This window comes from Lucilia sericata, unplaced genomic scaffold (genome assembly GCF_015586225.1).
Source record: "Lucilia sericata isolate MDLA Ls3-8-SP2 unplaced genomic scaffold, ASM1558622v1 Contig000822F_arrow, whole genome shotgun sequence".
Taxonomy (NCBI): domain Eukaryota; kingdom Metazoa; phylum Arthropoda; class Insecta; order Diptera; family Calliphoridae; genus Lucilia; species Lucilia sericata.
The window spans coordinates 150,137-174,675 of NW_023994814.1; the positions used below are offsets into that span (position 1 = coordinate 150,137).

General features: G+C 27.8%; 6 protein-coding genes across 9 annotated transcripts; 3 read left to right on the forward strand and 3 right to left on the reverse strand.

Moving 5' to 3' along the window:
* The first annotated feature begins 4,076 nt into the window (after positions 1-4,076).
* On the forward strand, positions 4,077-13,745 carry LOC119608318 (transcription factor kayak). The gene is made up of 3 exons (XM_037962689.1): positions 4,077-5,518; positions 10,700-11,111; positions 11,185-13,745. Exons 1-3 carry the CDS (start codon positions 4,211-4,213, stop codon positions 12,369-12,371), a joined length of 2,907 nt encoding a protein of 968 aa, XP_037818617.1. The 5' UTR covers positions 4,077-4,210; the 3' UTR covers positions 12,372-13,745.
* A 2,615-nt stretch (positions 13,746-16,360) lies between these two features.
* Positions 16,361-18,515, forward strand: LOC119608327 (D-beta-hydroxybutyrate dehydrogenase, mitochondrial). Its single transcript, XM_037962700.1, has 4 exons — positions 16,361-16,622; positions 17,267-17,663; positions 17,723-18,084; positions 18,144-18,515. Exons 1-4 carry the CDS (start codon positions 16,519-16,521, stop codon positions 18,286-18,288), a joined length of 1,008 nt encoding a protein of 335 aa, XP_037818628.1. The 5' UTR covers positions 16,361-16,518; the 3' UTR covers positions 18,289-18,515.
* A 355-nt stretch (positions 18,516-18,870) lies between these two features.
* Positions 18,871-20,324, reverse strand: LOC119608328 (zinc finger protein-like 1 homolog). Its single transcript, XM_037962703.1, has 5 exons — positions 20,051-20,324; positions 19,880-19,991; positions 19,616-19,809; positions 19,299-19,554; positions 18,871-19,227 (listed from the first exon to the last, which is right to left on the reverse strand). The coding sequence occupies exons 1-5, from the start codon at positions 20,150-20,152 to the stop codon at positions 18,935-18,937; spliced, it is 957 nt and encodes a 318-aa protein (XP_037818631.1). The 5' UTR covers positions 20,153-20,324; the 3' UTR covers positions 18,871-18,934.
* A 188-nt stretch (positions 20,325-20,512) lies between these two features.
* On the reverse strand, positions 20,513-22,080 carry LOC119608331 (probable DNA-directed RNA polymerase III subunit RPC6). Of its 4 annotated transcripts, none has more exons than XM_037962708.1 (5): positions 21,891-22,033; positions 21,743-21,784; positions 21,270-21,678; positions 20,949-21,200; positions 20,513-20,890 (listed from the first exon to the last, which is right to left on the reverse strand). In XM_037962708.1, the coding sequence occupies exons 3-5, from the start codon at positions 21,660-21,662 to the stop codon at positions 20,654-20,656; spliced, it is 882 nt and encodes a 293-aa protein (XP_037818636.1). In that variant the 5' UTR covers positions 21,663-21,678; positions 21,743-21,784; positions 21,891-22,033; the 3' UTR covers positions 20,513-20,653. The 4 variants fall into 4 exon arrangements, with proteins under 4 accessions (XP_037818636.1, XP_037818637.1, XP_037818635.1 ...); XM_037962709.1 differs by lacking the exon at positions 21,891-22,033 and adding an exon at positions 22,045-22,063 and having other exon boundaries at positions 20,514-20,890; XM_037962707.1 differs by having other exon boundaries at positions 20,516-20,890; positions 21,270-21,683; positions 21,891-22,054.
* Positions 21,790-22,717, forward strand: LOC119608333 (protein YAE1). Its single transcript, XM_037962710.1, has 2 exons — positions 21,790-22,017; positions 22,230-22,717. Exons 1-2 carry the CDS (start codon positions 21,928-21,930, stop codon positions 22,596-22,598), a joined length of 459 nt encoding a protein of 152 aa, XP_037818638.1. The 5' UTR covers positions 21,790-21,927; the 3' UTR covers positions 22,599-22,717.
* On the reverse strand, positions 22,545-24,359 carry LOC119608330 (26S proteasome regulatory subunit 4). Its single transcript, XM_037962705.1, has 3 exons — positions 24,104-24,359; positions 23,069-24,040; positions 22,545-23,013 (listed from the first exon to the last, which is right to left on the reverse strand). Exons 1-3 carry the CDS (start codon positions 24,104-24,106, stop codon positions 22,669-22,671), a joined length of 1,320 nt encoding a protein of 439 aa, XP_037818633.1. The 5' UTR covers positions 24,107-24,359; the 3' UTR covers positions 22,545-22,668.
* Between the last annotated feature and the right edge of the window lie 180 nt (positions 24,360-24,539).

Sequence of the window (24,539 nt, forward strand, 5' to 3'; positions counted from 1 at the left end):
GTTTATCAAAGGTTTTCATTTGTTTATTTTTTTTTTAATTTCATACTGTATTTTAAACACCTGTTATTTTTTATTATGAATTATTTTCATTATGGCAGATTTCTTGAAAATCTTAAAAATTTCTTTTAATTCGTTAGAACCAAATAAAATAAAAAACAATATGTATGATACGTTCGTTCGCTGTTCATGTTAAAAAGATTAAGGAAATTTTAATGATAAACCATCAACATTTAAAATAAATTTGAGAAAAATCACACACACAAAGAGAAAAATTTAAAACAATACAATTTATAAATACGTTAAACACGAGAATAAAATTGGCAAAAATTTGAAAACGGAAAATACTATAATAAAAGATAAAAAAATCATCAACAAGAAGAAAAAACTGTTTATCTAAAAATATACATAAAAATAGCGAAAAAAACGAAGAATCGAAAAACTATTTTAAATGAAATTGTTGGAGCTTAGACGAATTCATAGGTATCCTACAAGGTGAACAAAAAAATTCTTATAGTCTAGTCTATAGTCTAGTCTATAGTCTAGTCTATAGTCTAGTCTAGTCTAGTCTATAGTCTAGTCTATAGTCTAGTCTATAGTCTAATCTATAGTCTAATCTATAGTCTAGTCTATAGTCTAGTCTATAGTCTAGTCTATAGTCTAGTCTATAGTCTAGTCTATAGTATAGTCTAGTCTATAGTCTAGTCTATAGTCTAGTCTATAGTCTAGTCTATAGTCTATAGTCTAGTCTATAGTCTAGTCTATAGTCTAGTCTATAGTCTAGTCTATAGTCTAGTCTATAGTCTAGTCTATAGTCTAGTCTATAGTCTAGTCTATAGTCTTATCTATCCTCTAGTCCTTACTCTAGTCTATAGCCTAGTTTATAGTCTAGTCTATTCTCTAGTCTATATTCAAGTCTATCCTCTTGTCTATATTCTAGTCTATACTCTACTCATGCTACAGTCTATAGTTTAGTCTATAGTCTAGTCTAGTCTATAGTCTGGTCACGTCTGTAGTCTAATCTATTCTCTACCCCAGTCTACACTCTAGTCTATACTCTAGTCTGTAGGTTGTAATACAATGAAAAAACTTAATTATTTAAACAATATAATGTAGGGCTCTTTATAAAAAATACACAAATTTCGCACAGGGACTGAAAAAGAGTCAGTGGAATAGAGAGTAAAAGTATTTTTTTTTTTAAGCACAAGTGCACAAATGAGAACATATCGTGAGAACTAGAAATAAAAGAGTAGCGAGAACAAAATGTCACATTTTCCGTCCATATTAATCAAAATAGTAAATTTATAATGTATTCAACAGAATTATAATTTTATTAATTAAAATTTTACATAAATGTATGTTTATTTTGTTCTTAAAATGTGTAGGCAGAAAATTGTATATTTTTTTCTATTTCAAAAAAATTTATTTTGAAAAAAAAAAAAAAAAATAATGTTCTCTTGAGTTTAGAAAAAAAAAACGGTTTTTGTTTTAATTATAACAAAAAAAAAAAAAAAACAAGCAACCAAATACAGAATCTTGTGTGTGGACGACAACAACGACTACTATGGATATGATAAATAAATAGATGCTGCTGGCTGATGTATCTGCTACGACTACTAGTCAATGATCATGTAGATATTTTAAATTTTCAATTTTGCACAGAATTTATAGAAAAATACAAAAAAATAAAAAGAACGAAACAAAATCTCAAACTAAAAGAAAATTTTTTCTTGTGAGTGTAATTTAGTCACAAACGAGTAACGAGCCACTGCGGTAATATTTAACGGGTGTTGGAAAAAATTAAAATTTTTTTAAACGAAATATAAAAAATAACGAAAACGAAAAAATATTTTTTATAGAAAAAAAAAATTTTGAAAATTACCCGTCTTAAAAAAAGGAAACCGAAAGAAATTACAGGCGGTGGATCTGTTTTAAAAGCCTTAAAAAGAAAAAAATTTCAAACAAAAAATATAACAAAATTTTAACGAATATAATAACGATTTACAATAATAAAATAATATATAAATGAAATTGAATTTAAATATCATCATAACCTCATAACCACGACATTACGAAATTCACCAGAAAGAAAGGAAAATATCAGCAAGAGATTGACAAAAAGAGAGCGAGAGAGCTAATTAGAGATTTAAAGCTTTTTCAACAAATTGTGGTGGTTCAGCGTGGGATTTTTTTTTTTTTTTTTGAAAATTTGTTAATAGATTTTAATTTACTATTACAAATAAAATATAATTAATTAAAAATTTATCATATTATATAACAAGTTCAATTGTTTTACAATTTAATCAAAATACAAAAAAAAACGAATAAAACGACACCTTGATTGAAAAGCTCTCATAACTGAGTTTTTTCCAAACAAACAACGACACTTTTAAAAAAACAGAGAGAGAAAAAAGAGTAGACTCAATAAATATAAAAATCGTTTTGAAAAAAAAAATACAAAATAATAACGACAAAAACACGTGAAACAATTATAAATATTTAAAAAAGAATATACAAATATTAATAATTTTAATATAAACAATTTAAATTTCAAAAAAATTTAAACAATATTTATACAATTTTTAAACTATTGTAAAACTTATAGAAAAATAACAATTAATTAAAATTGATTATTGATTGGTCCTTAAAATAAAACAAAGTTTTTAAAAAAGTTTAGAATTATAATTTTGATTTAGTAAATTCTCAAATTTTGAAATTTGTAGATTAAAAATTTAATTTAAATTTAGAATTGATTAATATAAAATATTAAATCAATGAAAAAATAATAAAAACAATTAATTTATCTTTTTATCGATTATTTTCGTTTTATTGCTGTTAATTTCGTAATAAAATTACGAAATTTCAATTAATTTAAACTTTTTATCAGTAAAATTCTGATTCATATCAAGCAATTGTTGTCTTTTATAAATTAAATTTTATGTTTCTCTTTTTTAAAAGTCATAAAATTGATAAATTGTTTCTAAATAATATTGTTTAAAAATAGTTAAAGCAATTTTAAAATTTAAGTGTAAATAAACATTTATTTGGTTTTATTTTAAAAGTAACTGTAAATTTCATATTTCTTTAATTTATCTATAGTTTAAAAACCGCTATAAACTTTTAAATTTAAATAAATATTAAATATAAGTTATTTCTTGTTGTGTTTTCTTAAATGTTTAATATTTTTAATTATTTGTTAAACTTGTTGAATAAATTTTATATAAAAATTTAGAAAAAAAGATAACATATCAAAAAAAAACATTTAATTGTTTTTATTTTTAAAATAAAATTATTAATAACAATAAGCTTTAAATAATAATAATATATTATGATCACGTGGGTTTTGAAAACTTTAGACTTGGTCGAAGGCGACCAAATTTTGAAGAGTTTCAAAACTAAACCACAATTAACAAAAGTGTTCACAAATCACAACAAACTGCTTATATTGAAACCACCTGAAAAAGACTGTCAAAATATTTGATAAATGAAATTTCAATAACGATTTATGCAAAAAACGACGACATTTTTCTACAAAACGATTTAAACGAACACTCTTAATAACGAACATTTTTTTTAATAAAAAAAAACTTAAACCAAATAAAAAACGAAAAAGTGCCATAGTATAATTAAACAATAATAATTAAATTATTAAACGAATTTTAAAAAAAGATTGTATATAAATATAATTTATTATAATTGAAATTTTTAAAAAGTTTTGTTTAAAGTTTGTTTAAAACAAAAGATTTATTAAGTTATTTTATAAAAAATTCAAAGATTTTCAAATCTTTACAAATAAAATTTTGTCTGACTGTTTTTGTAATTTCTTAAGTTATTAGTTTTAAAACAAAAAATTGTTATTAAAAAAAGTACAGCTTAAGCTAAAAATCTTTTCCAAGAAAAGTTTATAGTTATTTCTTTTTCTTTTTTTTTAATTATTTATTAAATAGTTATTAATTTTATACAAAACTTAAGACATACAAGTTAAATAACAAATTAACTAAAAGACGCTAAATATTTTATAAAAAAATTTAAATAATTAGTTAAAAATATTGTTCATTAAACTAGTCATTTATTTATATATTTAAAAAAAAAACACACACACACTATTATCCGCCCTTTATTTTTTAATAAACAAAAAACATAAGCTTTACAATTAGTTAAAAATTGTTATCATAGTTTTTTAAGTATTTTGTTTTAATCGAAATTAAGCTATATGAAAAATTTAAATATAAAACAATACCACCAAGCGTATCATCCCTATGAAATACCAGCAAACAACACACAGCATCATCATCAACAACAGCAAACACAATTACAAAATCCTACAACTTGTTTAAATCCCTATAATACTGCAGTAGCAACAACACCCACTAATCAAAGATTTAATAATTCGTATAATTTACCAACAACAGCCAGCAATATAAATTTAGTTGGTTGTAAAACTTTACCAAACTCTATTAACAATCGTATCAATAATCAACAACAAACTCTAGCAACAACAACACCTCCACCACCTACGCTTGGCGGTTATTTGGCAAATCAACAACAGCTACGTTTGCAACAACAACAGCAGCAATTGCAACAAAATTTTAATCAACATTTACCAACAACACAACAACAAATCAATATGTTAAGTTTAAATCAAACAAATACTTTTAATTATAATTTTCATTTCAATGCCAACAACAACCACAACAATACCAGCCACAATCTTAATATAAATAATAACAACAACAATACCAAATATAACAACCACAATAATAGTGCTCTCTCTCGTCCACAAAGACCAAACTCTCTAAATATCTCAGCAATGGCTTCATTAGCTACACCTTCTTCTTCTTCTTCTGCTCCTTACTCTTTCTCTTCTACGGCTCCGATGAGTAATAACCATCATCATCATCATTTGCCTTCCACTTGTCATTCGGCACCAACAACAGGTGTCTATAATTTTTCAACTCCAAATAATTTTTATAACAATCAACGTGAAAATTTATTTAATTTTCATCAACAACAACACCAACAGCAGCAGCAGCATCATCAACAACAACAGCAGCAACATTTACTGCATCATAATAATAACAATAATTATAATAATACAATACAACAACATCAACAAAATTATAATAATTATCAAACTAATCAACAGCAGCAACAACAATTGCAACAATTTCAATTATTACAACAACAATTAAAACAGCAACAACAAATACATATGAATAATAACAATAATAATAATAATAGTAGTAGTAGTAATAGTAATAGCAACAATAGTAATTTAACCACGCCTGCTGTTTCATCAACTGCCGCTTCACAGTGCAGTAGTAGTGCTACTATATCTAACTCTACTCCCAGCACTAGTAGTTCAAATAATGCTGTAGCTATTACTACTAGTGCTACAGCTGCTGCTGCAGTCAATTCAAATAGCGATCAAACGAATAATAATAATAATAATTGCGATAAACTTACTATGGATGCCTGTGAAATTGCCAATTTCCTTGCCAATGAGCTATTTATGCAACAGGTATACAATTTTAGTTTAATTTCGATTTTTAACAAATAATTGATGATTTGAGGAAATGAAAAATGTTTTGTTTTCTGATATATAAAGATAAGATTACAATCAAAAATATTTTTTTATGTTGCAACCAAATCAAACTTATTTGACTAATCCCAAACAATACGAAAATGTTTTTATCAGCCAGTTTTTGGATGTTTGTTAAATGTCTTATAAAGAAGAAACAAAGCTAGTCAGTCCTTTGTATAGGAAACGTTTCTATTTTTAACACTTTATATGCGAAGAATCTTCCATGAGAATGTTATAGTTCAGAATTCTATTACATATTCAATATTGGTATTCTATCATAATCTTGTGTTATGGTATTGGTATAATCTTATTTTTTCTTCAAAATTATGTAGTTTTCCTTAGAACCGCCAGTTAGTAGTTATTGTTTGACTCTGAAATTATTTAAAGAAACAAACTATGAAATTTCGATTATAAATCTGTTTGGATTATAAATCTGTAATCCCATTTGTAACACCTTGAAATATTGGTCGTTAGTCCATACAAATATATTCATATTCTAAGTTCTTATTCTAAAACGATCTAGATAACATACATACATACATACATACATACATACATACATACATACATACATACATACATACATACATACATACATACATACATACATACATACATACATACATACATACATACATACATACATACATACATACATACATACATACATACATACATACATACATACATACATACATACATACATACATACATACATACATACATACATACATACATACATACATACATACATACATACATACATACATACATACATACATACATACATACATACATACATACATACATACATACATACATACATACATACATACATACATACATACATACATACATACATACATACATACATACATACATACATACATACATACATACATACATACATACATACATACATACATACATACATACATACATACATACATACATACATACATACATACATACATACATACATACATACATACATACATACATACATACATACATACATACATACATACATACATAGTAAGACCATCTTCCTATTTCTTGAAAGCACTATAGGACTTAAACCAACTTATTCCAACACATTCTATATGGGCATTTCCACCAATTAAAGCAACCATATTTTGATGGTGAATAGGTTTTGCATGGTATAAATTTGTTTATAGTTAGTTAGTTAGTTAGTTAGTTAGCTAGCTAGCTAGCTAGTTAGTTAGTTAGTTAGTTAGTTAGTTAGTTAGTTAGTTAGTTAGTTAGTTAGTTAGTTAGCTAGTTAGTTAGTTAGTTAGTTAGTTAGTTAGTTAGTTAGCTAGCTAGTTAGTTAGTTAGTTAGTTAGTTAGTTAGTTAGTTAGCTAGCTAGCTAGCTAGCTAGCTAGTTAGTTAGTTAGTTAGTTAGTTAGTTAGTTAGCTAGTTAGTTAGTTAGTTAGTTAGTTAGTTAGTTAGTTAGTTAGTTAGCTAGTTAGTTAGTTAGTTAGTTAGTTAGCTAGCTAGTTAGTAGTTAGTTAGTAGTTAGTTAGTTAGTTAGTTAGTTAGTTAGTTAGTTAGTTAGTTAGGTTAGTTAGTTAGTTAGTTAGCTAGTTTTTAGTTAGTTAGTTAGTTAAGCTAGATAGTTTAGTTAGTTAGTTAGTTAGTTAGTTAGTTAGTTAGTTAGTTAGTTAGTGAGTTTACGTTAGTTAGTTAGTTAGTTAGTTAGTTAGTTAGTAGTTTTAGTAGTAGTTAGTTAGTTAGTTAGTTAGTTAGTTAGTTAGTAGTTAGTTAGTTAGCTTAGTTAGTAGTTAGTTAGTTAGGTAGTTAGTTAGTTAGTAGTTAGTTAGTTAGTTAGTTAGTTAGTTGTTAGTTAGTTAGTTAGTGTTAGTTAGTTAGTTACTAGTTAGTTCGTTAGTTATTAGTTAGTTAGTTAGTTAGTTAGTTAGTTAGTTAGTTTAGTTAGTTAGTTAGTTAGTTAGTTAGTTAGTTAGTTAGTTAGTTAGTTAGTTAGTTAGTTAGTTAGTAGTTAGTTAGTTAGTTAGTTAGTAGTTTCGTTCGTTAGTTCGTTAGTTTAGTTAGTTAGTTCTTCGTTCGTTGTAGTTCGTTGTTCGTTAGTTTGTTAGTTAGTTAGTTAGTTAGTTAGTTGTTCTTTGTTTCTTTAGTTCGTTCGTTCGTTCGTTGTTCGTTAGTTAGTTTATAGTTATTTTTGTTAGTTTTTATTTTAGTTGTTAGTATTCTTTCGTTCTTTGTTCGTTCGTTCGGTCTTCGTTAGTTCGTTGTTTGTTAGTTCGTTGTTCGTTCGTTCGTTTAGTTATGTTAGTTAGTTTGTTGTTGTTTTAGTTAGTTAGTTCGTTCGTTAGTTGTTAGTTAGTTAGTTAGTTAGTTAGTTGAAAGAGGATAGAACCACGACCTCCGGTCTACCATACTAGAAACTAACCTATCGGAGGCCAACATTTTAATTATAAAAAAAAAGTTCGGGTTCGATCGAACTTTAAAATTGACCGTTGTTCTTGTTCTGTGTTCTGCAACGAACGGAAGTTTAATTCGGTTGGACTCTATTCTTAATCTAAGTCTTACTGTCTGTTTCACAATATCGAAACATTTTCTTTCTTATAAATATATTGAAAACAAAAACAAATTTTTAAATTTATTTGTTGTTTTCGATACATTTGTAAGAATGAAAATGTTCTTTGGCATTTAGAGAAACCGGCAGTTAATCTCGAGAATAGGAAAAATACAGATTGCTGCCTTTGCTTCTATAACTTTTAGGTATAAACATGAATTTACACAAATTTGCCTTGATTTTTACGAGCAAGATTTCGATTTTTTTCCTTCTAGATAACTTCTCCATTAAATACTTAAAGTATTATAATATTTTCTTTTTCAATATCTGCAAACTTTTTTCCTAAAAAAAACTTATTACGTTTTATTTAAACTAATTCAATTTCTATTTCTAATTTTCTATATATTTTCTAAACATAATTTTAAAATTTATGTGCAATTTAAATCAAAAGCTATACATACACCTGACTATATATGATTTTTTTTTTATTTTTCCACATTTAAAATAAAACAACAAATTTCAAACACACAATTTTCTTAGCAGACCTTATGGCTCTTCTCGTCGCAATTAATATTTCTTGTTTGATTTTTTTAAATTTATTTTTTCAAATATTAACTTATGTACATACATACGTACATATATACATGCATATGTATGTATTTATGTATATTTGTTGCAATTTATTATAGAAGACTTGTCACATTCAAATCTTTAATAGGTCACACCTACATGTGAGATAAATATTATTTTGTTACGTATAAAGCAATGAAATCATTAGATTAAATGATTTGTAGAAAATATAAAAAGGGGGATAGATATATTTAAATGAAAGTGAGTGCTAATGAGGCTAATATATTTAAAAAAAACAGAACTGCTTCAAAATTCCTTGCTAAAGATATCTTTCAAAATTAAATAGCATGTTCAGAAATTCGGTAATTACTGTTTTGTTTTCCTTTCAATATTCCTTTTTGCCGCCTTTTTTTTACTCCTTAATTAAATATACAAATTATTTATAATTAAAAGAATTTAATAAGTACATAGGAATACGAGTACTTATGTACTTTATAGTTTATTTACATTTAAATTGTTTATAATATTTTCTATTATTTGTGCCAGTCTTGTTGGGGGCATAGAACCCAGCAAACATATTTAAAGGAAACTTTTCAATTTTCATTAAATTCATTTAAAAAAGTAAAATTTGACATTAAATAGCATAAGATTTAGTTGCAAATTGTTTTCTATATTTATAATTAAACTATTTTGTTTGTTGGGTTATTTTGTTTTTTTGCCATTTAACTAATTTGTTTAAATTTATTTATTTTCATTGTTATTTTTTCTTAAGAAAAATAAAAAAAATTTTAGCGAAAAAATACAATGAAAAATACAAAACAAAAAGAAAAAAAATTCGCGCACACGTTGTAGATGTGTTTTATTTTTAAAGATGAACTCGTTCAACAACAAATACATTCAGTTTTTATTTTGTTGTTATTTTTTTTTTTTTTTTTGCAAATTATACAAAACAACGATTTTAATTAATACTAATTAAACGCACTTGTTTGTGTGTGTGTTTTTTTCATTCTTATTTTCAATTAAATAAACAAAATTAGAAAAATAGTTTTGTCACTAATAGTTTGAAAAAAACTGGTTCTTGGGGAACGATGCATTTGTCCCAATTCAAGTCAATTCGAATTCCGAATTTTGAAACTATTAAAAACAATTTTGTTTCAACAACTAAATGACAAAACTATATTCCAACTTTAACTAACTAGTTCATTAATTCATTAAATATAATGACGAGATCGAAATTATTTATGAAAATTCCAGAAATTGCTGAAAATCAATTAATCGGGTATTTATTAACATCCAGAATTTATTTTATTTAAATTTAATTTATTTAATCAAATCTATAATCAAGTATTTGTCTTCTTTAAACATGAAAATAAATCATATTAAAAAAACTCAAATAAATCATAAAAACTCTAACGAAATGTATTCCAATTAATTATACATTTATTAAACAATGAAAAAAAATAAATCAAAATTTTTTTAGATAATTTAAAAAAAAAAAAAACGTTTTCAAAATGATTCAAACGTGAGAAAATATTGCCTTTTTAAATTTAAGCAATTATTTTTAATTTATATAATTATTAGAAAGGTGTGGTGTCATTTTTAATACAATATTATTTCATTTTTCATGTTGATTTTGAAATGCGGAATAATTTCAAACAAATTTAACTAATAACAAGCATATTAAATTTAAACATAGAGTATATAATTAGAAGGTTAATGCATTCTTACCTTAAAACAAAAAGTAAAAATAAAACTTTACTAATGTTCTAACTTCAATTCTATGTACCGTAATTCTAATATATTTATTCAAATTAATCAGAATTTTAAAAATCGCTCCCAAATTTTAGCTAAATTTACAAAAGAAATAAGAAGAACAGAACACTTTCCAAATAAATTTTGAAATATTTTACTTACATTTACACTTTTCTGTAGTAAAAAAAAAGATCTACAAAAATAATAATAAAATCAACAAATTAAATTAATTTTAAATTTAACTTTTCGTTACAGCTCGTTTCAATGGAATGCATGCAAACAGGTGTACCGACTTTGACCACACCCACCCTAACACCTACAACGCTCAAGAGTATAGAAGAATCGTTTATACAGTTAACTAGCGAGCCAGTGAATGCACCATATCAGGCAGGATTTATACCACCACCATTGGGTTCTTATAATGCTACAACAACGAATAGCAATAGCAATAACAACAATAACAGTACATTAACAACAGCCGCAGCAACAACAACATCTGTTGCTGGTATATCACCAAATGCGGCATTGAATAATGTCTATTTGGGTGATATTAGTGCTGGGGCCAGTTTGCCTGACTATGGAAATATGACAGAATCGGAAAATTCTCAGGGATCATGGACGGGTAATAATTTGAATGAAGAGAATTCTATGGCCACAACAGATACTTGTAAGCATTTACATATATAATTTTTAAAATTTCATGTTCAAAATACTAATTATGTTCATTTTCTGTTTTACAGCAAGTGCCGCCACAGATACAATTTCATTTCAAAATGGTCTTAATGGTTTGGGTGTTAATACCCTCAATAATTCCAATTCTTCGACAACAAATGATTTTACCACTGTCAATTTGGCTGCCTTAGCTGTAGCGACAGCAGCTGCCAAAATATCGAATTCTGGTAATAACAACAATAATACCTCATCAAGTGCCACTACAACATCAGCTACCCCTACTCGACGTGGTGGTGGACGTCGTCCAGCCACCAATAGCAATATGTCACCCGAAGAAGAGGAGAAGAGACGTATACGACGAGAGCGTAATAAATTGGCGGCCGCCAGATGTCGCAAGCGTAGAGTGGACCAAACTAATGAACTGACCGAAGAGGTCCAAATGTTGGAAAAGAAGCGTGAAGAGTTGCAAAAACAAATCGAGTCATTGAATGGTACCAAACAAGATTTAGAATTTCTTTTAGAAGCACACCGTCCTACCTGTCAAAGAGTTGGGCCAACTGATATTTTATCCGTCAATACATTCGAAGGGCTGATGCCTTCAGCCACATCAACGGCCAATGATAATATTACTGGCGTCGACACCAGTTTGGCTACAACTGCTAGAAGTATTTCTCCTTTGGACTTGAAACCAGTATTGAATGATCAACTATTAGCTCAAATTAAGGCTGAACCATTGGACTCAGCGCTAGATTCAAATTCATCCCTTGATCAAGATGGTCCGTCTTCGCCAAAAAGATTTATTCTAACCAACAATAACCCCATGATACCACCGCCTTTACCAAATGTTGCCACACTGTCACCTTCTTTGGCGGCCGCCTCGGCTTCACTAAACACTCCCATTGTAACAGCGGCTCCCGTTAGCTTTGGTTCCATGTACTCCAACAATCCATCACTTAGTGCTCCATTAACAAAACCAAATTCGAAACAACGTCCCAATTCATTGCCAACAGTACCACGAAATTTGGCTCAAACTATAGGCCTAAATGTCAATGACAACAAGCCGCCCACAGACATCAATGGTGTAGCCATACAGACGCCATCGACGGGTATGTTCAACTTTGATTCTCTCATGGATGGTGGTACTGGCTTAACACCGGTTTCCGGCCCTCTAGTACCCACTTGTTCATCACAGAACAAGCATCCCTTGGAACTAGTGACACCCACAAGCGAACCCTCTAAGTTGGTAAGTTTATAACAATAAATGCATGAAGCGCGTCATCAACAGAGAATAAGAGCATAAAAACCTGAGAGATGAGGAGAGAGTGCAAACGAAGCTGGTCTTAAACAATTAATTAAACTTTAAACTATTAAGAGATAAATCAATGATGAATGAGTGAATAATTGAATTATTAAAAGAAAGAAAACTATGTACTTTTTAAAAGTATGTGTATTTTTTAACTATGAGTTTTAAAATTAAAGAAAATAAAGAAATGTTTTTTTATTTAAAATTTTATGTATGTACTATTATTAAGCAAATTTCCTAGATACTTTTAATTCAAATTTTATAAAAATTTTCTTAAATTTGTAATAATATAGTGAACACGAAATGGACACAAATCCAAGAAATCTTTAAAAGTTTAAAAAACGTTTATTTAGTATTTAATTTTTTAACCTCTGACGAAAACAACAACAAAACAGAAAAAACAAAAAGCATTATCTAACAAGAACAATTTCATTTTTTATCACATACAAATATTTTTTACGCTGTATTATTATTTTTAATTATTTCGTAAAACATAAACATTTTTCTTAATTAACATATTTATCTATTTTTTTTTTTTTTTGCTTTTATATAAAACACCAAAATCAAATTTGTTTCACAAAGAAAATTATAATTGACTTAAGTTTTAAATTTTGTTTGCTGTTATTATTGTTTCAATTTTCGTTTTTATTATATTTTCGTATTTTCTTATTATTTTTTCTATGTGCAATTATTAAAAATTATTTATTTAATAAAAAAAAAACTAAATTAAACTATAAAAAACATCCAATACAAAACATGGTTTTAATTAATTAATAAATTTAAGAAAAGAATAATAATTAAAAAAGCCAGGCGTTGTGATATTTATAAATAACATGTAAAAACTTTATCAAATAATTTTTAAATCCACAATAATTTTGCTTTTTATAAATAGTTTTTCTTTAAAAAAATGGCCTTTTAAAATCTAAAATGAAGAAACAAATAAATTACTTTAATAAAAATCGTAAAAATCATTGATAATGACAGCCTTATATAATTTTTAATTATTCATATTAACAAGATTTGTAAATATATTTTTTGCTTACATCTAAAGACAAATAAATATATTCATATATTGAAATTTGTAATGCTTAATAAAAAAAAAAAGAAAAATTAAAAAATATAAAAAAAGCAAAAGCATGTAAAAACAAATCAAGAAAGCAATTCTAACTCTGAAAACAAGTGGTAAAAATTTTAGCTTTACTCAACTATACTAACATGATAAAAAATATTATAAATTGAAATGAATAGAATCATATTTTTTAAATGAAATTATATTTATAAAAAAAAAATAATATAATAAACAAGTTGAAAGAAGAAAGTCCAAAATAACACAAGAAATTTAAACAAATTTTTAAAGTGAAAAATGTTTAATTAAAAATGATAAATAGCAATAATAACAGTTTTAAAACAAACACCAAATGATTTCAAAATGAAAAAACGATTTGAAAATAAAACACTAAAAAACTACATAAAAACACTTGTAAACATTTTTATTTGCATTCGATTTTAAAGTAAGTATAGAAAATTGTGTTATTTTATCATAAAAACAGGATTTTTTAGTTAAATTAAAATTTTATTTGCTTTGTTGCGTTTAAATTTAACGTAATTTCATCATTCAACCTGGCAATGCTGTGTAATGTTTTGGTAGTTTTGTCGCTGCTGGCAATGCCATTTTTCAGGCAAAATTTAGCGCCATCTATTGAGCGACCTGTTTTCACTTTGTCAGGCAAAAATCATGCCGCTCAATAGATGGCGCTATTACTATGCCGAAACAGGGTTTCCCATTTTGAAAAATTGTTAAAAATGCGGGATTATTGAAAACAGCTATAACTTGAAAACTATCCAAGCAAATGAAATGAAATAAGTTGCAAATTGTAGAGAAAGATTTAAGCTATAAACTGAGTTACATTTTATTACTTCAAATGTTTTCTTTATATTAGTAATATCATTTTTTGTTTTTGTTACGAAAACTCTAGAGTCTCTGAAATGTTTATATGATAGAATAGAATAATTCGTTGATTTTGTAATATATGGAATAAATTAAATACATTTCAAACTAATAATACAAACCAGATCTCTTAAATTAAACAAATTTGATGTTCAGATTTTTGTTTTCTTTATATTGTATATTTGTAACTATAAGTTCCTATGTTAGGAATTCTAATAAATAATATAAATACATTTTATTAAATCCATACTTAGACAACAATTAGTAGGACTAACTAAAAACGTGTTTCCTGTAAAATTTATCATTTTATTTGGTGTGCTAAAAAGATCTATAAAAAATTCCAACATTTTGTTATTTAAGCCCCCGTGACCGTATTCAATATTCAATTCTCTAATTTTACAGAACATAAGAATATTCACCTTCTCTGCCTCTAAACTTAAACTATCGGACCATAGGACTACGATAATTCGTAGCGCCACGAGTTATCGTTCCATTAAGATGTAAACACAATAATCGTTCAAACATTGTAAAAGTTATTACATATTCCTCAGGTCATTTAGTGTCATAAAACTCTTAAAGAGATATATTAAAAAAAATTAAGACATTTTGGGAAATATAATAAATTATATTACATTAACTTAAATACCCTTCAGACGGCAGTTTCAAAACTCCAGTTTCAAACTTTTAACAATTTTGTTAAGCAAATTATAAAATTTTTAGAAAATTTTCATGTGACTTATGGACAATAAAGAAGGGAATAAAATAGATATCTCCCATAGATTAGCGGTAAAATTTCATATAATAGGAAACATACATACATACATGCACATCTTAATTTTAAGTAAAATCGAATAATGTTGACCCATAAACTCTGGCTTCAAACTCAATCTATGCAATAATGGAAAATTTTCTTGAAACCTTAACCGATTGTAATGAAACTTAGAATAAATATATAATGAAGACCCGTTTTTATGATGACATCGAAAAAATCGAATTTTCATATAATTTCAAAATTTTTTTCTCCAAAAGAACAAAAACATTAAGAATCGTTAAAAACTAATAAATCTTTTTTAACAAAAAGATGATTTCTTATTAAAATATTTTCTTTTTTATTTACAAAAAAAGTTGCACTTTCATATTAAGCCCAAATTTTAATAAAAAAGAACGCATTTAAAAGAAAATGCGAAACATATTTAATAAAATCTATTTAAATTATTTGTTCTTTTATTATCAACAAGTATAAAACACTCCACTACATATCATAAAACAATTTTTAAAATAATAAATAAACTGCACTTTCTTTCATACTTGTATGAATGAATATCTCTCTCAAATTCATGGGTCAAATACATAATTCAACAAATGCACTTAGATGCAGGCATACAAAGTAATTTACTTACATATATTCTGATACAGTATACACACTTGATAACTAATAAATAAATATAATTGTATTTTTGTAGAATTTTACGAATATTATTTTGCAAAAGACGAAATTGTAATTTGAGTGTTATTCATATTTCGGTTCCTCCCATCTACCTTAAATACCTACCATATGTATGTAAAGGTGTAAGTATATACATACATATGTATGTACAAAAAACCGGTAATTTTTTTCCAAAAAACATCCTCATGAATTAAAAAAAACAAATAATGAAATTGTAACGACTTTTACAACACTCTACTAATGGTTAACATATATTTATCCAATATTTTGTAAAACAAAACTATAAAATCTAACTTCGAAACGGTATTTTATGAATGAATCATTAACAAAACAAAAACCAAATTTAATTTCATTATAGCTCACTATTTTTTATTCTTTAAATATGTACCAATTTTTAAAATTCAGTCATCGTTTATAAATTGTAATGTTTTTTTTAAGAATAATATTAATAACAAAAACAACAACAAACAAAATAAATTCCATATTGTGCAACTTTAAACTCGTGTATTTCTTTTTTTACATTTCAGTCTGAAAGTTAAACGGACAACGATAACACACACGAAAAAATACACCAAACATCTTAACAATAAGCAAGAAAAATCCAAAAAATAAAAATACGTTTTTTGAATACATAACAAAAGAAATAAATTCGATATATTCAAGTTCAAGGGGCTGCGGAAATTATTAAGAAAACATTAAACAAAATGTTTCGTCGTATTGTAACAAGAACTTTGGGATTAGGTGGTAGACAATTGAAAGTCTCACCCAACAATGTGGTTCTAATTACAGGCTGTGATTCCGGATTAGGGTATGTATGGAAAAAGGTATAAGAAATTTTTTAAAAATTTAATTGGAGAGAGTCTTTTTCAAAGTGAAAACCAAAAATTTATATACATATAATAGTTCCAATTGCACTTCAAACATTTCACTACCAGGAACTCTATGAATCGTTAGTTTCTCAAAATCAGCGAAAAATTTTACTTCAAAAAAAATTTATTTTTTAATGAAAAAATATAACAATTTTAGTGAAAAAAAGATTTTTAGTGGAAAATAAGATTTTTAATGAAAAATACGATTTCTAGTGAAAATAAACAAAAACGGCATAATTTCGATATTTATTTCATCAAAGTTTAGTAAAATATGTACATTTTAGTGAAAAATTAAAGTTTTATAAAAAATCTGATTAAAAAAATACATTTTTAGTTAAAAATTTAATTTTTAGTAAGCAATCAAATTTTACACGATTAATTTATAGTAAAAATAACATGTTTAAGGTGTTTTTTTGAGAAAAATTTTGATAAAAAATTTTTAAATTTCACTCTTTTTAAAAACTGATTTTGTTGTATGTTTAACTTAAAAAAATTTTTGACAAGCACATTCAGCAACAAGTAAAAGTTCAAATTTATCTACACAAATAAAAAATTTAAACCCATTTCTCATTATACTTGATAGCTTCTCGCTCGCCCTATACTGTCATGCCCTCAATATGACTGTAATTTCGGCGTGTCACAATGTTAACTCAGATGGAGCGAAAATGTTACAGCATCTTAATGATCCAAAACGTATGATTACAATCGAATTGGATTTACTTAAACCGGAAACTATAGCAAATACACAACAATGTCTTAGGGATGTTCTGGCGAATCACCATGATTATCAATTTACGGCTTTGGTTAACAATGCCGGTGTTATGTGTTTTGGAGAATTTGAATGGCAAACATGGTCGCAGATTGAAATGCAAATAAATGTTAATTTATTGGGCACCATGAGATTAACAAGAGAATTAATGCCATTGTTAAGGCAACATCAGGCACGTATTATAAATGTAACAAGTCATTGTGGTCTACAGGTGAGAATTCTATGAATAAAACATTATATTTTCTGTTAAAAAATCTTAAACTTTTATAGGCCCTGCCATCTACCTCACCTTATGCTGCTTCGAAAGCAGGTTTAAGATTTTGGACCGATTCATTGCGCATTGAAATGCAATCATATGGTGTAGAGGTGGTAAACTTTATACCTGGTTCATTTGTGATGTCCAGTAATATATGCGCCAGACAACAAGATCATGCGAAGTTAATGTACAATAATTTCTCGTCAGAACAACGTGAATTTTATGGTGCCTACTTTAAACGTTTCAATGATTATTTGAATATAATTTCCGGTTTTAAACCGGCTAATAGTATGCATGATAAGGAGTTACTGGACAAATTTAAAGATGCTTTAACCAATACCCAGCCAAAGGCTATGTATATTCACGAACCCTGGCGGTAAATTTTGAAATGACAGTATATTCTATTAAATTCAATTAATAATTTTTTGCTTTTAGCTACAAAATCTATCGTTTTTTATTCGCGATTTGTCCTACGCCTGTAGTCGACTGGTTATGTATTAAATTTTGTGCAATGCCCACTTATCAGCAAGTTGAACGGGAGATAAAACATCATAGAAATAATAACATCAGAAATGATTAAATAAAAAGTGTCGTCAAATATTTTTATATGATATATTTGCAATTTATAGAAATATTTATTAGTTTAGTTGTAAAATTAAATTAGTTTAATAAAATAAAAAATAAAATAAGCAATCATTATAGGGGAAGAAAAAGAAAAAATTATCTAAAATGTACAAAAAACCTTTAATTGAGTCTACACCTAATTTAATGTTTAAACGAATAGATTTTAGTAAATTAATAATATGATCTAAAGCAAGATGACAGACAAATTAGCACTTTCTTTAGCAAATTTTTTCAAATTATTCATCAATTAACTATTCTGTGATTTTGTAAAATAATAAAAATCTCAGTCTTCTATAAAATTAAGACAGAGCATTTTGTTTTTGAACATTGAAAAAGCAATAAAAACCAATTTTAATACATATCATAATTTTTGTAATGTTAAAAGTTAAATAAAATACAAATCGTGGATTTGGAAATTTTATAGGAAAGACGTTATATTAAATACAACGCTTAAGGTTTATACTATTAAAAATGCTTTTTTTACTTCAAAAAAAACGTTGGATTTTAAGCGAAAGAAGAACGATCAAAACGACATAAATTGTTATTAAATTTTAACTTATTTAATATATGTATTCTTTTTCTCATCAGAAACATGCAATTTATTATTCAAAATGTCTAGGCTTAGGATTGGGATTATTCCATGCATCTTCTAAGGAATCCTGAGAACCGCCACGACCAAAAGCAGCCATCAAATAAATGAGTACAACAAATGCCAAAATACCGCTGAGAACCAAAAACCAAGTACGTCTCCAAGGTGGCCTAGAGGAGGGCGCATAGAAACGTCTAGACCAGCGTGAAAATATTTCTGCTGGTGTACGTCTAGCATATTTATTTTCATCGCGATCTGCACCACCAATGGGCGATTGGCGGGGTAACAAGGGTCGACGACTGCTAGCTATTCGTTTTGAATATGTTTTGCTTTAACATAATTCTTATAAGTAAATTATATAAAATTGTCAAACTTACCATGAATATCAGCATTTGAGGGTGGATTAAATGCGTCCATAAGTAAAACGGAATGTGGACTATCTTGCTTCATGGTGGTGTTGGCAAAAGCACCATTCGCCTTAGAACGTTCCAAAGCATTATTTTGGTTAGAATTGTTGCTATTGTTATGATGTATCTTGGTCATACTACTCGTAGCTGCAGTGGCAGGTGTGGATGTGTTTGTTGTTGTTTTTGAAGAAACATTTTTTGGATTCTGTACCGATTCTTCATTCAACTTAACAAAATTTTTTTTTAAATTAATTATAACAATAAATAAATTTTTAGTTTTAAATTACCAATGCTAAACCCAATCCATTGCGCCCCCAATTAGCTTGTACTAATTGTTGTTTTAAAGCATCTCCCACCGGAGAGACCAAATTGGATGTGGGAAATATTTCATTTTTACATGTAGGGCACTGATGGCCACTAGGTGCAGTGTTTGTTGGTAAAGCCGATTGTCTAGCATTCAAACAGTCCCAATGAAAGACATCTGTTTAAAAATTAGAAAATTTTTAATAAAGTATGTATGTATCATCTCATCGCATTTTTAGAGTACTTACGATAACACACCAAACGCACACATTCTCCTTCTTCCAAGCCCGTTGAGCACAATGTACAATTTGATACGTAATCACTATCTCTAAGCCATTGCAAATATGATTGTACAATGCACTATTAAAAAAAGTTATTTGTAATTTTTTATATATTTTTTTGTAATTTGGAATACCTACCTTTGGGTGGCTCTGTACCATACAGTACTCACAAACATTTACGCGATGTTCAAAACAAAATTGATTCGTCACTTGACGTTTGGGACATTTGCACAAACCCATTTTTTAAACACTTTTGCTTTATTTCGATTTAATTTCAAGTATTTGAATTAAACTTTCTTCTCTAAATACTGCAATTTAATTAATTTAATTTTTCAAAAATTAATAATTATATTTTTTGCATTTTCTCTTTGTCGTCGTAAAGGAATTTCGTTTGTCAATTTATGTTTTTGACAGGCCACGTCAAGATGATTTAGTTAGGTCGTTTTTACACTACAAAAAATAAAGTTTATGAAACCGTTAAGTTGCAGTTGAAGTTCGTGGTTTGAATTTATCAGTAAAATATTTTCTAAGTATATTTATTAACGAGCCATATTATTATTAATAAAATCCTTAATTTTTTGTTTATTTATGTGAGTAAAAATTAAAAAGCTGCAAGATTATTGATTCGCTCTTAGTAAAATTAATATACATAATACATATGGTTGCATCATGGTTTTATATATACTTTTTAAAGTTTTTATTAAGACCTCATTTTTTTAAAGACTAGTTTATGATTAGTATTTAATCCAACCATTCTTTCATATATTGACATTTTGTAGGTGTAACATCACCACATTTAGAACAATTCTTAATTACCGGACAAATGCCACATGGCATTTGCACTAGACCCGGAGGAGGTAAGGGTGAATTAATGGCTCTATAAACATACACACTATCTGACATGAGAATACGCTCGGCATTACCATCATATACTACTGTTTTCAATATGGTTTCCAAATCATCTTCATCTAAATTTACCTATAAGACAAAATCAATTTTTAATAAAAAGCATACATTTTCCTGCCTGAAATCTCACCTTACTTATACCCAAATCTGATATAAACTTGTGTACCTCTTTAACTGTGCAACAAGACAATTGTTTAAATGCCAAAGGCCCTTCTCCTTTTTTTAAAGCATTATCACGTTTCATTTGTAGGAAACGCAAACATTGTTGATTTAATACATCAACAAATTCCGCTTCAAAATCTTGATCTTGATACCAAGCACCACCGGTAACTGAACGATCTGGTTCGAGGTTATACAACATGTATACCTTCTTTTTGCTGGCCTAAAAATAAGATTACAAATAAATGCTTTGAAAATAATTTTAAATGAATATTTTTAAAAGAAATCTTACATTCACTGATTTTACAGCTTTAATAAGCTTTTTCGTTTCCAAATTTTTTAATATTTTATTCAATTGCGTCATGTTTAAGTTGGATTGAATGCGAATATCTCGTATCCATATTCCCTTATTGCCGCCCTCTTCGATAATACCATAAACAATTTTCTCTTCATTATCGGCATCTTTAGGCAATACACTCTTTTTTGGGTCTTTTGAGCGATAGAATAATTTATCGCCCTTTTTTAGTATTTCAATTGATCCCTGTTTTAATAGTTTATTGAGTCCTTCCACTCGGACTGCAGGTGGAATATCGGGTAAACCTTTTTCTAAATCATCATTATTTGCTCCAGCTGGAATTCCTTGTATTAAAGCCAATAGCTGATGTGAAATATCATCTGATGACATTGTGTTTTTGTTTAAACTAATCTAGATATTATAAATGCATTAAATAAAGATTTTCATTTCAAATTCGTTTCTCCAATTACCTTCCTTTTACCTTATGTTGTTATTAATTCTGTAAAACCGACCTAAAATAGAACATGTTTTTAACAAAATGTCAAAATGAATAAAGAAAACAAATGACGATAAAGAATAACAAGAACAAGCACATTTCGGCATATTAATAAATAAAACCTTATTTTAGAAACAAATTAAATAAAATTTCTCAAAAATGTTAGCAATGAGTGATGAAGCTGGTTCCACTGATTTTCACGAAGTTAACAAAAATAATTTTGAACAAATAAAAAACAAAGCAACCAAGGTAAATATAAACAAATTCAGCACGTACTCTGCAAAACACGGTCAGATGGAAAATTAAACTAATACAGTTGCCAGATTAATTAAGTTGGAATTTATTAAAACGACAATTTATTGGGAATTGTTTTCTATTTATCTGGGATTTTTTCTTCTGCAAAAAGAAACTCCGAAAATATTGTAATTTGTAAGAATTTTTAAATAAAATATATTTTTCAGATTGGTTATGCCGACGGTGTAAACGATGGTCGTGAAAGTGTCTTTCAAAATGGATTTGACCAAGGCTATAAAGATGGCTTGCGGACAAGTTTCGATTTGGAAAAATTTCGGTATTTTTTTAAAAACCTTAACACCGTTAAGATTAAAGATAAAGATTTACTTCAAGAAATGGAGACATACGAGAATCTTCAAATAAAAGAATCAAAATCCCAACTACATTTTAAATATCTTAATCATCTTGATGATAGCTTAGATTTTGTATCACAAATGCAACATGAACATGTCGAGAAAATAATGGAAAAATTCACACAAAAATTGCCCAAGGCAACAGATTTATTGAAAGTACAGTCGCATACAGATTTTATGTAAAAAGTTCTAATTTAAGATCTTTTTGTTTTCGTTTTATTAAATTATAAATGTAATATTATATAATAATGATTTATAAATAAAGACCTTCGGGAGTGCCCTCTTTTTTACGGTACAAAACACTTTCCTTAGATTTTTTAAAGTCCTCGTTAGTAACTTTCATGCGTCGTTCACGCAGAGCCATTAAACCAGCTTCAGTGCATATAGCTTTGATGTCGGCACCAGATAAATCATCCTTGGCCATGATTAATTCGCTGAGATTAACATCTTCGGCCAAGGTCATACGTGATGTATGAATATTGAAAATGCGACGTTTGGTTTTTTCATCGGGCAGGGGAAATTCTATCTTACGATCAATACGACCGGGACGAATAAGAGCAGGATCCAAAGTTTCGATACGGTTTGTGGCCATAATAACCTAATCAAGAAAAGCAATTTGTACTTTTGTTTATTAACAGAATAATTTCTCTTACCTTGACATCGCCTCTGGAATCAAAACCGTCCAATTGATTCAACAATTCCAACATAGTTCTTTGAATTTCTCTCTCACCACCCGAATTGGAATCATAACGTTTTGTACCTACAGCATCGATTTCATCAATGAATACAATGGAAGGAGCATGTTCTTCGGCAACACGGAAAAGTTCCCTGACCAATTTTGGACCATCACCTAAATATTTTTGAATTAATTCAGAGCCTACGACGCGCAAAAACGTAGCAGACGTCTGATTAGCGACTGCCTTGGCCAAAAGAGTTTTGCCAGTTCCGGGCGGTCCATATAAAATAACACCCTTTGGAGGCTTTATACCCATTTCTTCATAATACTCTGGATGTGTTAGAGGTAGCTCTACCGATTCCTTAATTTCTTGAATCTGTGTATCCAAACCACCAATATCAGCATAAGTTTCCTGCGGAGCCTTTTCTAACTTCATTACGGTCACCATGGGATCTGTGTCATCACTGAGTACACCGACTACAGCATGAACTTTGTGATTCAATAACACCGAGCAACCAGGCTCGAGTTGATCTTTATCAACAAATGACAATATGCTAACATAATGTTCTGAACCCACACTGGTCGATACTATGGCATGATTATCATCGATAATTTCTTCCAAATTACCAACCGACATGGGTGTGCCTCTCAAATCGTCGACCTTGGAACGTTCTTCCTCATTTTTCTCATCCTGGGGCTTGAGACGTTCTTGGTTGCGTATGAACTCCTCCTCCATCATCAAATAATCCTTGATGCGTTCCAATTTTAATAGCTTCAAACGGCATCGAGTATGAGGAGTGACTTGGGGCAATTTCATAGCTGCATCAGGACCCTTTGCACGCTTCTTCTTTTTGCCCACACGAGTTGGAATTGGAGGCTCGTACTTCTTCTTTTTGTCTTTGTCATCTTTTTTATCTCCAGATCCCCCTTGAGCCGATTGATTTTGACCCTTGAAGATATTTTTAAGTTGCTATAAATATTCCTCATCTTTAAATCATTTATATATATTTACCATTTTTTCTTTGTGTATTTAAAACAATTATTATTGAAAAATTAGAATTTATTTTACTTTTCTTCTGCTGTTTTTTCTTTTTGCAATGCTAACACAATCGGCTAAAAATTTTGTTTGTCATGGCAAATGCCACGGTTGTCTAAAATAGTAGTAAATACTTTGTCCATATCATTTAACTCAAATCATACACAAACACTTTATTTACAATTGGTACCACAACTACTGACGACAATTTTATGTTGTTGAACTTGAATAAAAAAGTGGGAATTTTAAAAAAATATAATTTATTTTGTTGAAAAATCGAGTGGTTACAACATACTTTACTTCATAATATACAACTAAAACAAAAATATAGAACAATTCGCATAAGCGAAAGCAAGATTCATTACACACCATAAAAAATCGACCATCACTAACTACAACAACCAACATTTGT

What these genes read in the sequence shown, in the direction of transcription:
- LOC119608327 (XM_037962700.1), top strand. Translation starts at nt 16,519, where the DNA reads ATGTTTCGTCGTATTGTAACAAGAACTTTGGGATTAGGTGGTAGACAA. An exon ending in GGCTGTGATTCCGGATTAGG is followed by an intron (nt 16,623 to 17,266) that starts GTATGTATGGAA and finishes TATACTTGATAG; the next exon opens with CTTCTCGCTCGCCCTATACT. An exon ending in CAAGTCATTGTGGTCTACAG is followed by an intron (nt 17,664 to 17,722) that starts GTGAGAATTCTA and finishes AAACTTTTATAG; the next exon opens with GCCCTGCCATCTACCTCACC.
- LOC119608330 (XM_037962705.1), bottom strand. An exon ending in ATTCCAGAGGCGATGTCAAG is followed by an intron (nt 23,014 to 23,068) that starts GTAAGAGAAATT and finishes TTTCTTGATTAG; the next exon opens with GTTATTATGGCCACAAACCG.
- LOC119608328 (XM_037962703.1), bottom strand. Translation starts at nt 20,152, where the DNA reads ATGGGTTTGTGCAAATGTCCCAAACGTCAAGTGACGAATCAATTTTGT. An exon ending in TGGTACAGAGCCACCCAAAG is followed by an intron (nt 19,992 to 20,050) that starts GTAGGTATTCCA and finishes TTTTTTTAATAG; the next exon opens with TGCATTGTACAATCATATTT. An exon ending in CTCAAATGCTGATATTCATG is followed by an intron (nt 19,228 to 19,298) that starts GTAAGTTTGACA and finishes CAAAACGAATAG; the next exon opens with CTAGCAGTCGTCGACCCTTG.
- LOC119608333 (XM_037962710.1), top strand. Translation starts at nt 21,928, where the DNA reads ATGTTAGCAATGAGTGATGAAGCTGGTTCCACTGATTTTCACGAAGTT. An exon ending in TAAAAAACAAAGCAACCAAG is followed by an intron (nt 22,018 to 22,229) that starts GTAAATATAAAC and finishes TATATTTTTCAG; the next exon opens with ATTGGTTATGCCGACGGTGT.
- LOC119608318 (XM_037962689.1), top strand. Translation starts at nt 4,211, where the DNA reads ATGAAAAATTTAAATATAAAACAATACCACCAAGCGTATCATCCCTAT. An exon ending in ATGAGCTATTTATGCAACAG is followed by an intron (nt 5,519 to 10,699) that starts GTATACAATTTT and finishes TTTTCGTTACAG; the next exon opens with CTCGTTTCAATGGAATGCAT. An exon ending in TATGGCCACAACAGATACTT is followed by an intron (nt 11,112 to 11,184) that starts GTAAGCATTTAC and finishes TCTGTTTTACAG; the next exon opens with CAAGTGCCGCCACAGATACA.
- LOC119608331 (XM_037962708.1), bottom strand. Translation starts at nt 21,662, where the DNA reads ATGTCATCAGATGATATTTCACATCAGCTATTGGCTTTAATACAAGGA. An exon ending in AAGCTGTAAAATCAGTGAAT is followed by an intron (nt 21,201 to 21,269) that starts GTAAGATTTCTT and finishes TCTTATTTTTAG; the next exon opens with GCCAGCAAAAAGAAGGTATA. An exon ending in CAGATTTGGGTATAAGTAAG is followed by an intron (nt 20,891 to 20,948) that starts GTGAGATTTCAG and finishes TTTGTCTTATAG; the next exon opens with GTAAATTTAGATGAAGATGA.